We start from the raw sequence: 12,426 nt of genomic DNA, 5'->3' as shown, positions 1-12,426 counted from the left end.
AAAATTATAATAGAGCGATAATGCAGTTTTGGGAAAGGTAGCGTGGAATTTTGGCAGAGCAAGACACGAAAAGCAGTCCCTTCTCTACCAAGCCGACGAAAAACAAAACAAACTTTTTAAAATAAGAATAAATTAATACAAAATAATTGAAAAGTAAAAAAAATAAAAAAGAATGAAGAAAAGAAACCAGAGACGTGAAAATTAAAAATACGTCTTATATCTTATATAAATATAAAAAAATAATAAAACCAACGAAGTCGTCTTCTCTCTCTTATTAAATTCTTACTTGCTCTGGACAAAACGAAAATAGTATTTATGAGAAAAAAAAAAGAGTTGAGAACCAACAAGGAACAAAGTGAAAGTTCTAAGTAATCTTGTAGGGAATAGAATTATACGAAGATTTTTCTCGGCCATTTTTTGGTTGTCGCTCTTTACATTCCTGAAAGGAAGTATGTCTCAGACCAACTGGGAAGCCGATAAAATGTAAGTTTCGGTTCATGCAATTTCGATTTTTTTTTTTTCTCATTTCGCGTCTTTGAATAAAAAGTTCTCTCTTTTAATATTGTTTTTGGTTTTCCTGAGGGTTCGTTGTTTATTTTTTTTCTCACTTACTAGGGTTTTTAGTTTAAATTTTTTTCTTCTTCCTAATTCTCCGTTCTGTCAAATGGGTGTGTATACCATCAATGGGTTTCGGGTTGCTTTCTGGTCAAGCTTTCGATGAAATAGTTTTTGTGTTGTGTATGTGTGGGTTCGTGGTTAATCATTATGCTTTTCATTTTTTTTTCATCAGTTGTCTTTTTCATGTACTTTTATATTGGTGGATTTTTTTTTATGTTCAAAGCGTCTTTTTAATTCCCATGGTTGTGATTTTGACGTTATCTTGTAATGGGTACCACTGTTTTTTTAATTTTTTTATGCATATATTTATACAGAGACATATATGCTTCTGAAAAGTTACATCCTTTTTGCGTTTTGTTGATGAAATTCGTTATGTGTTGATGATTCTGGGACTTCATTACAATTTTTTTGGGGGGTTTTTTTTTCCGGACTATTAGACTTGTAATGCTTTCTTCTAGGGTTGACTGAGTTATGACTTCATTTTTGTTGGTTTGTTTATAGGTAAGACTCTGTTTTTGTGAGTGTATATGTAAATATGGCTTTGAGAAGTATAGCCAATAGGGAATAAATAGTTGGAACACATTCACAGTTATGAATTTCATTTTTTATTTTTTATTTTTAAATTTTGGTGTGTGGACCAGTTCAAGGAATTTAGGTTCAAACTTCAAAAGTAATTTAATGGGTAAGGATGCATTGTATGAAAGAACTGTACTTCAACTCTGATAATGAGGATTCGATGAATTTGACTGAATTGTGTTTAATCTCAGTTCTGAACTTCAAAATTTCAATTAATTGTTTTTTTTTTTTTGTTTTTTGTTTTTTTTTATCCTTATTCTATGACAAGGTTGGACGTGTATATTTACGATTACCTTATGAAAAGGAAGCTACACAACACTGCAAAGGCCTTTCAAGCTGAAGGAAAAGTTTCTACCGAGCCAGTTGGTACGAATTCATGAAGCAAAAAAATCTTTTATCAGTTGTTTGCTTAGTTCATCAAATAGTTAAATTGTGTTTGTATTTTGGTATTGATCAGCTATAGATGCACCGGGCGGGTTTTTGTTCGAGTGGTGGTCGGTTTTCTGGGACATATTCATTGCTCGAACTAACGGAAAGCACTCAGAAGCTGCCGCTTCGTACATCGAGGTTTGTCTAACTAAAAAACGAAACACGCTCGTTGCTATAGATTTTCTAAACCGAGGCTAAGAGTCACGATTATTAAACAAAGTTCCGACTTTTTTCTCTAAATATCTCATGAGGAGTTGAACCTTAGACCTCACGAGAAGAGTTTCAATACAATTAGGAAATCACCGGTAGCATATAATTTCTTGTCTCCTTGTCTGTTTCGAAAAATGTCAGAATCAAATGAACAAGGCCCGAGAGCAACAACAGCAACAACCGAGCCCGACTCAGCAACAACTACAACAACAACAACAGCAGCAACAACATCAGCAGAAAGCTCCGCAACAGACTCAGATACAGACACAGCAACAACATCAACACTTGCAAATGCAACAGCTTTTGCTGCAGAGACAGGCTCAGCAACAGCAACAGCAACAGCAACAGCAACAGCAACAACAACAACAGCAACAACAACACCAACAACAGAGGAGAGATTCGGAGGCGGGTCTCACGGGAAACGACTCTCTCATGAGGCAGCAAGCTCAGAGCCACTCTCCCACTGCTAGTGCCATTGCGGCCAAGATTTACGAGGAAAGGTTGAAGATTCCTCTGCCCAAGGACTCTTTCGACGATGGAGCCATGAAGGTGTGTGTGTCGAGGGGTTCGGTCTTAAATGTATTGTTTTCCTCGTATTTACTCTTTTGGATTGTCTGTTGCAGCAAAGGTTTGGGGACAATGTGGCCCAAATGATGGACCCCTCAGTTTTGAAAGCCGCTGCTATGGATGGGCAGGCTTCTTCCGGGTAATCTAAATATATCTATATATATATATATATATATACGTATGTATATCTGTGCTTTTCTCGTCCCTTGTTTGTGCAAACTTTGGCGTACTTTGTGGGGTTATTGTCTTTGATTGATTGAATTTTTTTATTTTTATTTTTTTTTCCGGCAGGCAAATGCTGCACGGCACACCCAATGCTATGTCTGGAAATCTTCAGCAAGGCCAAAATCGGAACCAGCAGCTTCAAATACCCAATGTTCCTGGGTCATCAATGGTGAAATAGATGTCGATCTGTGATATATGTTTTCATAGTATTAATAGTCTTAATATTAATCTTTTCTTGTTTGTTGGAGCAGGAGATAAAAAATGTCATATTGAACTCCAAAGGGGCTGGTTCGGATGGATCAATGTCTGGAATTCACGGTACATTTTTATTTACCCTATCACAGGCTTAATGGATTTAGAATTCTGTTATGATAATAATTAAACTCTGTATTATGTCTTAGACTTCTTATTCATGCTTGCAGCAAAAACTCTATAAAAATAATAAATATGTGCAGAATGGGTTTTTGACAATTTGAGGTTTTTGATACAGGGCCGAACCCAGGTGGCAACAATTTGACTCTAAAAGGATGGCCTCTGTCGGTACGACAGAAAATGCAATTCTCTATGCAATACATTCATTCGATAAAGCTTTGTCAATCTTCTTCTTCTCTTTTTTTCAGGCTCTTGACAAACTTCGGGCAGGAAATCCGATGTTGCAGTCGCCGCAGCCATTCCATCAGCTCCAACAGCAGCTTCTGCTTCAGGCCCAGCAGAATCTGACGTCCCAATCTCCCAACGATTTCGAGTCGAGAAGGCTCAGAATGATGCTCGCCGGCGGCGGACGGAGCATGAGTTTCGGCAGAGACGGGCAGTTGACTTCTCTCGGGAATGACGGCCAGGCTGGCTTCCCCGTCTTACCTCGCGCAGACCCCGAAATGATGCTCAAAGTATGCTCTCGTTTTTTTTTTTCCCTTTCTTTTTTCTTGTTCAACTTTGACATTGTTTTCTTATGATGAGAAGTACATGTGTTTCAGATTCAGCAGCAGCAACAACAAATGCAGAGCAACAATCAGCAACAACAACAGTATTCTCAGCAGCACCAGCTTTCGGGCCAAACCCCTCAGAACTCGAACCAGCAGATTCGCCAGCAAGACAAGATCATTGGACCCGGCAGTGTCGCCGCAGATGGTAGCATTTCCAACTCCTTGCAAGGGAATAACGACCAGGTTTGTTTGAACCGTGAAAATGAGTTTGACTCGGTGCATTTATTTTTTCTTCGTACTTTCTTGGACTGTCTAACATTAATAGTATTTCCATGTCATGTCTAATCACTCAAGGGTTCGAAGGGTCAGATCGGGAGGAAGAGAAAGCAAGCGGTGTCGTCTTCGGGTCCCGCCAACAGCACTGGGACGGCGAACACGACGGGGCCGTCTCCGAGCTCGCCCTCGAGTCCTTCTACCCACAACGCGCCCGCCGATGCTATGCCTCTTAACAACGCCGCTTCCTCTAAATCTCTTCTTATGTACGGATCGGACAATCTCGGCTCACTCACCACCGCTTCGAATCAGCTCGTATGTTATGCTTACTGGTTTTGATTTCTCAGAGTCGTATAGTTTGCTCTCACCTCAATTCTCCACGAGAGACATAAATTTTATATGTAGAATATAGGATTAAAAGGAATATGGATTTTTTTCGGACTTTCCTTTACATGGTACAAATTTCATGCCTCCCCTCCATTGAAAATACTGTATATTCCCAAGCTCCTAACAATTTCACTCCTTGAGCTTTTAGGGTTAGAGCTGGACCAGGGAAAAAAATGTTTGTAAGAGAAATTATTATTTGTAGTGTTCGGAACTCGGTATTGAGAGTATAATAATAACATTAGATAATTAGGGGGTTAGCAATAGAATGCTTGGAAGTTAGACAGCCTATAAATAAGAAGAATTAGTAGAGAATAGGGATGGAAATTCTATGAGAGACAAGAGTGAGGAAAAAAAATACCCATTTAGGAGATCACGGACGTCTCGGAAGTACCTATCTATTTTGTTTCGTTTATATTTCGGTTAATCCAAATACAAAAGTATCAGCTTGTATCAGGTAGTTGATGATGATGATGTGGAACTTTGAATTGCAGGGTGATATGGATCGGTTTGTGGACGATGGGTCGTTGGAAGATAATGTGGAGTCGTTCTTGTCTCAGGAAGATGCCGACCCAAGAGACAGAGTCACTCGCTGTTCAGATGTCGGCAAAGGTACACCACACATCCATTTTCATTCATATATAATACATACAAGTACACGGTTTTCATTCATTATATAATCCATTTCATTTTCATCCAGGGTTCTCGTTCTCGGAAGTGCGGGTTATTCCTGCGAGTACGAGCAAAGTTGAATGTTGCCACTTCTCTTCGGATGGTAAATTACTGGCCACTGGTGGACACGATCGTAAAGTAAGCTATGAGCTACACAAATTGTTTCTTTTAACTCACACACACACACACACACACACACACACACACACACACACACTCACACATATATATGTGTGTGTGGAAAGAAATTTAGGCTTGATGGAAATATTGTGCAGGCGATACTATGGTGCACGGAATCGTACGCGGTTAAGTCGACACATGAAGAGCATTCGCAATGGATAACAGATGTTCGTTTTAGTCCAAATGTCACCAGACTTGCCACTTCTTCTGCTGACAAAACTGTCCGCGTCTGGGACGCCGATAATGTTAGTCAATCTTTCCTTTAATGCCGTGTTACCCTATGTTTTTAGGATGTTCTATCTAAATAGCCAAATGAAGCTAATGGATATTTACCAAGGTTTGTTTGAAATTAGGGAAATAGCCAGAATTTACAAAAATGTGCTAGTACGAGGTGTCAATAAATTTTTTGATAGTGGTAAATAGGTTGTAGACGTGTGTATTTTTATTAATAAAAAAATGTAGTGTTTGGCTATTTTGCTAAAAACGAGAACTTTGATTATTTTGCTAGTCAATTAGTTTCAATATTTTGTTTATTGTTGTAATGTATATGTATACATTTATTTATTTATTGTACTTATATAGACAAAAAGTAGGTCATTTGAAAATCGTAAGCATGAGAAATAAAACGCTTCGTCTTTGATGCAACCCGTATTTTTTTTATTGCGTTTCCACAAATGAAAGATACTTGTCGGTGACTAAAAGTATGCCTTGACACTCCCATACGAGCTCTTGGTGGTGCTTTGTTCATTAATTATGCCATATTTTTTTTTCATTTAAGTTGAAGTAAAGGTAGCTATTACCCCTAGTAAAGGAAGCCATTCCCTTATAGGGTCAGTAGATATAATTCATAATAGTTACCAAAATATATAGATTCTTGGTTATCTGATTATGGAGTATAAAAATGGGATATGTGCAGCCGGGATATTCGATCCGTACATTTACTGGGCACTCATCAACTGTGATGTCACTGGACTTCCACCCAAACAAGGACGATCTGATTTCGTCGTGCGACAACAACAGCGAAATCAGATATTGGAGCGTCAAGAACGGAAGTTGCACCGGAGTCTTTAAGGGTGGAGCCACCCAGCTCAGGTTTCAGCCTTCTTTCGGGAGGATTCTCGCCGCCGCATCCGATAATTATGTCTCGCTTCTCGACGTCGAGACCCAAGTTTGCAGCCTCAAGTTACAGGTATGATACTAATTTATTATTTTCTTTATTTATGGATAAAGTGCGAAATAATATTAATACCCCTAACATATTGAATCTCTACTAAATATCAGCCCCACTTTTCAAATTTATTTAAGTTTACCTTTTCCTAATTTTACAATGTTAGTTCGGTAGAATTTAATTTTCAAACTCTCTCAAATCAAGTGTCTAGTAAAATTTTCAAAATTATGGATTAATTTTTTAGTTGCAGATCAATTGAAAAGTTGGCATTATTTTGCACGATTAAGAAGGGCATTAGTTTACCCCCTTTATTTTTTCTTTGATTTTTTTTTTTATGTTGAATTGTTTGAAAATGTATTTTACGGTGTGATGGTGTAAATTGCAGGGTCACAAAAGCGTGGTCCACACGGTGTGTTGGGATTCTTCGGGGGACTATTTGGCGTCGGTGAGCGACGAACTGGTGAGAGTGTGGAGAGTCGGGTCAAGCTACAAAGGCGAGTGTGTTCACGAGCTCAACGCCACGGGCAACAAATTCCGTACCTGTGTCTTTCACCCCACATACCCCGTCCTCGTCATCGGCTGTTACGAGGCAACAAATCTCAACCCTTTTCTTTTTCTTCTTTTCTTTATATAATACAATGACAAACCCGGTTCGTGTTTTGACTCATTTTTACACATTCTCTCTCTAGACTCTGGAGATTTGGAACATGGCTGAGAAAAAGACGATGACTATTCATGCTCATGATAAGCTGGTATCTTCGCTGGCCGTGTCCAAAGTCAGCGGCTTCATCGCTTCGGCTAGTCATGATAAGTGCGTCAAGCTCTGGAAGTGATCCATGCTTTTTTTTTTATCTTCTTCTTTTCGGGACAAGAAATCGGTATAGGTTTAACTCTCTCCCTCTCTCTCTCAACTGGGTTAAGCTATGTCTGTGATCAAGACCTTATCTTGTGAATATTGACCTCATAGGGTTTTTTTGTTAGATGGGAAAATGGGTTGTTTTTGGTCACAGAAACCCAGTCTAACCTTTCAGTCAGAAGACAAAATTATGAGGGTGATGCCTTTTTTTTTTTTTTTTTTTTTTTTTTTTTTTTTTTTATTCGGATCGTTTTGGGGTAAATGTGTAAAAAGGGGTTAGTTTTTGGTATACTAGTTCCCTCATGAAAATCGAGGTCATGTCCTTGTGACGTTACCATGACTTAATATATTATAGCTCACTTACTATACTTTATATTATCGTTTCAAAATGTTAATTCTGTCTCGTGATTGCGAATCTCGGTCTTCTAAAGATCTTGTGTAAATGAATCATGTGATGCACTCTTGCCGAGCTGTTTCTAGTTTTACTCTTACCCTTTTGCTTAATGCACCATTTTTTTTTATTACCTATAAAAATTGCTCAAAGGTTATTAATAGAATAGGATGAAAAAATGTCGTGTGGGAACTTGAAATTTCCAAATTTTAGGATATGTATTATATTAAAATTTGAGCAACTCATTGTCTCTTTTGAAAAAATCCTCACATGTAAATAAAGTAATAAACAACTCAAAAGTGTTTGAGCACCACTAACTGTGGAGAAAAACATTTGAGTATTTGCATTGTTATAAGACCAACAAAAAATCGAATCACACCACTTTTTTTCCTGCACCATTATTTCTAAGTCACCATTTTTACACGTTAGAAGTTGGTGATCTTTCCATGTCGTTAACAAAATAAATAAAACTATTGTTGGGAAAAAAAAATTCACAAATGATCTCATAGATGCGATTAGATTTACCTTTTTCTTTCTTGTAATTAATATTGAATACATATTGTTTTACATTAAATTAATATAATTGTTAGATCCATTTTGGTTTAAGATGCCAAATAATTAAAAAAAAGGCAAGTAGTTGCCCTTTTAAATTTAACTATTACAAAATAGTCATTAATTTATATGATTCTAAATGGATAGTCAATGAGTCCCTTTAAGGAATATAATTTGTCTAGTTTAGCCTCGAAATATTTGAATAAATAAGTAAATTTGAATAAAATAAAGAAAAAATTGTACAAAATAGCCATTTGAAACTTATTAATCAGCAAAATAGCCAAAGTTTCAACTTTTCAATAAAGTAACCAAATTTACGTTTTTCAAAATTTTTATGACAGCCAAGATTAAAATTATTGATGATTATTATAAGCAATTTATCATTTAAAAAAAAATTAATCTTGGGGTCAAATTTTTTTTTTGAAACCAGATTGCTATACATTTTGGTTATTTCACTCATTTGAGTCAAACCTTGGTTATTTTGCAAATTCATAACTTTAAATTGACTATTTAGCTACATCATCTAAATGAATTCATTGCTTTTAATTCAAAGTGATTATTTATTTATCAATTAATTAAGGAAGAGTATTAAACACACTAAAGGAAACTGAAACTAATATCAAACGATTTTTTTTAAAAAAAAAAAAAAGAAGGAAAACTCGTTTTACATGCTAAGGAGTAAAGCTGTCAGTTGGGCCGGGTCGGGCCGGCCCGGCCCAAAAAAATGAGGCACTTAGCAGGCCCGGGCCTAGGCCCAACCCGGCCCAATAATGAAGGGGCTCGGGTCGACCCAACCCAAAGTAGAGAATCATCAGGACCAGCCCGGGCCCAAGCACAAGGCGCTCTGGTTCACGGGCCGGGTCTGGTCCTGGGCTTGGTCTTGGGCTTGGTTCAAGTTTGGTCTTATGTCTTGTTTGGGGTTTATTTTGGGCTTTTTTTTAAAGGTCTTGTTTTGAGCTATTTGATTTTGATTGTTTGACTGCTTAAGGGCCTATTTTGAGATTGAGATTGATTTGTATTTTTTTTTTTGTATAGAAAACACTGATAAATTATAAAAACAAAATTCCCCCAAAAAAATTATTTCATAAATATAAAAAGAATGACAATACTTAACCACCTTCATTAAAACTTTTCTAAGTAAAACCCAGAAGATCGGGATAAAAACTTAGTGAAGAAAAAGAGTACGGTTTGAATGAATAAAAAATTACATGTGACTACTTAAAGAAGCATAAACTTCATTCTCTAATATTGTAAAGTACAATATTAATTCTCTAATATTGTAAAGTACGTCGCAATCGAGTCTTTATAACTGTTTTGTTTTCGCCTTCTTGCATCCTCCCAATCCTTTAAAACACATTAGGCCTTCTAAAATATCTGGACTCATTGTTGATCTTCTGTCGTCGAGAACATGGTTGCTTACACTAAATTCTTGCTCTTACACTTAATACTGGAGTGGCAAGAATGTCTCGGGCAATTAAGGACAGTGTCGGAAAACACCCTTGTTTGTTTTTTCACCACTCTAGAATATCCGATTCGTCTGGATTCTCTGTGTAAAATTAAGTTTCCAAATATTTCACAAGCTTGGAAGATGATGTTTGAGAAGATGACGACGACGAATGATGTCTCGAATTATGAATCAGATAATACTTCCAAATAGTATTCACCTGATAATACTTTTGTGCCTTTGCAAAATACTTCCAAAAATCCATGGAAGTAATAAACCAGATCTCACTCGTAGTTCTCAATCTGATAAATAAAGATGTACAACAGTATCAAATAAATCTATTGACTTTATATAGAGAATATTACGTACAAAATGAATGATTTAGACAATTAAACACTAGGAGCTAGAATATTATATATTTTTCTACTTTATTTTAAACAAGTGTAAGTATTATTGATAATATATATATATACATATATTTAGAGAACAAAAAAAATTGGGCCTCAAACGGGCTTGTGCCTAGGCCGTGCCGGTTCTGTGCCTGGGCCGTGCCGGTTCTGTGCATTTCAAGAAAGCTTTGGGCCGGGCTCGGATTTTGGGCCTTAAACGAAAGCCCAAACCAGGACCAATTTAAAAATCGGGCCGACCCGGCCCTTCTTTAATCCGGGCTGGGCCGGCCCAAAACCAATTAAAATAAGGGTCGGGCCGGGTGACCCGCGGGCGGCCCGGCCCAATTGACAGCGAATTAAAAAAAATATAGCAGTATTCTATTATTGTTTGTTGTCATCATTTTTGTTTATTAATTATTGTAATAATGAATTTGTTTGGTTAAAAAAGTCTTGTGGTGCGCGGTGCACCTGATTGCCCTTGACTTCTTTATAGTTTCTGACGGCCCGATAGATGGTTTTGGTTTTCTCTCATAATGTACATAATAAAGTCGACACATTTAATGAACTAAATGCTAGTTAATTTGACCAGTACACTAAAGTAAACTTTTTCACACCACCAATGAAACCCTGTCTTATAATTTTTTTTTAAACGAAAACTGTATTATTGATGATTTTAATGAAGATTGAATACAAAATTCAAGCGGAGATAAACTCCTACAAATAGTTGAAATTGTTAGCCTTCAGCCAAAGTGCTTCACAAATACCAAGAAATGTGGCTCTAAGTATATGATAGAACAATAACCCAAAGTTGATCGGCGATCCGTAGGGGAACCTGTCCAATTTGCATCAATGTACACTTCAATACTCTGATTTTCACTCTTATTGAAAAATAAACCTCGTCCAGCTGTCCCCTTTAAATATCATTCCTTTTAATTCAAAGTGATTATTTATTTATCAATTAATTAAGGAAGAGTATGAATCACACTAAAGGAAAATGAAACCAATATCAAACGATTTTTTTGGAAAAAAAGAAGAAGGAAAACTCGTTTTACATGCTAAGGAGGAATTAAAAAAATAGCAGTATTCTATTTTTTTTTTGTTTTTTTGAAGATAAACGGATTTCATTAGGAATTGGGTAAAATACCCACAAATATAGGAGAATTACATCTTAGTACAAGGAGCACAAAATACCTAAGTCGAAGTGAATCTAACACTAAGTTCAGATAATCGCGCAATTTTGTGCATGCTTCCGATAAGAGGAAGAACAACGAGCACAAGAGATATCGAGCACACATATAGCTCTTTCATAATATCCATAACGGATGATGGAGAAATCCAATCAACCTCTGTCCGGTGACCAAGAAGAAGATGATTCTTCAACCTGCATAGAGAAAACCCTAACAGGAAATCCATAACGGAAAATGGGACGACGGCTAATCCACCTCCATAATAGACCAAATCATGCAAATCACAACAATAAAGTAAAAGTTTCACACACAGACTAAAAATGAATCTAAAAAGAAAATCTAACATCGGAATCAGAGCCCCGCACACGAGGAGCAACACCGATATGATGAGAGGATGATGACCACGAAGAGCCACGTCACACTGTTGTTGCTGAGGAACCACGCTGCACCACTGTCGCCGAGTAGCCAAGCTCGTCCGCTGTCTTCGAGGCCCCGAGTCGCACTGCCGTCGTTGTGGGACGAGCCGCACCACCGTCGATGGGGAGCGGAGCCACTTCATCACCGAGGCTCCAAGGCGCACCGCCGGCGTAGAGGAGACAAGCGGCACCGCCGACGCCGAGGAGACGAGCCGTCGTCGTCGAGGAACTGAGCCGTCATGTCTCTGCCTCCAAGGAACCGCGCTGCAACAATGCTCGTGACTCAAATCGTCACACAAAACCTCCATCACCATTCTTTGCTATTGACTCCTTTTGCCGGATTAGACCCGCCGTACCTCCTCCCCCGGAGCCTTAAGATACCCAATCGGTGACCGAAGTCTCCGCTGGATTTGGCCCCAGGGGAGAGATCTAGATCTAGATCTGAAAAAAAAAACCCTGCGACTGAGAGAGAAAAGCTTTCAAGGAGAGAGAAAGACCATGTCAAAAGTGCATATATTTGAAAAGGACGTATTCTATTATTGTTTGTTGTCATCGTTTTTGTTTATTAATTATTGTAATAATGAATTTGTTTGGTTAAAAAAGTCTTGTGGTGCACCTGATCGCCCTTGACTTCTCTATAGTTTCTGACGGCTCGATAGATGGTTTTGGTTTTCTCATAATGTAATAAAGTCGACACATTTAATGAACTAAATGCTAGTTAATTTGACCCGTACACTAAAGTAAACTTTTCACACCTTGAAACTTCGTCTTATAATTTTTTTTTAAAAACGAAAACTGTATTATTGATGATTTTAATGAAGATTGAATACAGAATTCAAGCGGAGATAAACTCCTACAAATAGTTGAAACTGTTAGCCTTCAGTCAAAGTGCTTCACAAATACCAAGGGACGTGGCTCTAAGTTATACTTTTCTTACTCCTCCAACTCACAAGATTGCCGAATATG

The 12,426-nt window shown here is 37.6% G+C and overlaps 1 protein-coding gene across 1 annotated transcript; it reads left to right on the top strand.

Moving 5' to 3' along the window:
* The first annotated feature begins 269 nt into the window (after window positions 1–269).
* LOC149400954 (transcriptional corepressor LEUNIG-like) lies at window positions 270–7,497 on the top strand. Its single transcript, XM_089611461.1, has 17 exons — window positions 270–483; window positions 1,463–1,560; window positions 1,652–1,761; window positions 1,975–2,382; window positions 2,457–2,539; window positions 2,692–2,794; window positions 2,877–2,943; window positions 3,116–3,165; window positions 3,246–3,512; window positions 3,600–3,791; window positions 3,903–4,136; window positions 4,700–4,817; window positions 4,906–5,015; window positions 5,153–5,302; window positions 5,974–6,246; window positions 6,611–6,814; window positions 6,915–7,497. The coding sequence occupies exons 1-17, from the start codon at window positions 452–454 to the stop codon at window positions 7,056–7,058; spliced, it is 2,643 nt and encodes an 880-aa protein (XP_089467587.1). The 5' UTR covers window positions 270–451; the 3' UTR covers window positions 7,059–7,497.
* Window positions 7,498–12,426: the final 4,929 nt, after the last annotated feature.

Source organism: Urtica dioica, chromosome 4 (genome assembly GCF_054948205.1).
Source record: "Urtica dioica subsp. dioica isolate 48M chromosome 4, U.dioica_male_clone48M_v1_H2, whole genome shotgun sequence".
NCBI classification, from domain to species: Eukaryota; Viridiplantae; Streptophyta; class Magnoliopsida; order Rosales; family Urticaceae; genus Urtica; species Urtica dioica.
The sequence above is the reverse complement of the archived record's forward strand: the minus strand, read 5'-3'. Positions and strand labels throughout refer to the sequence as shown.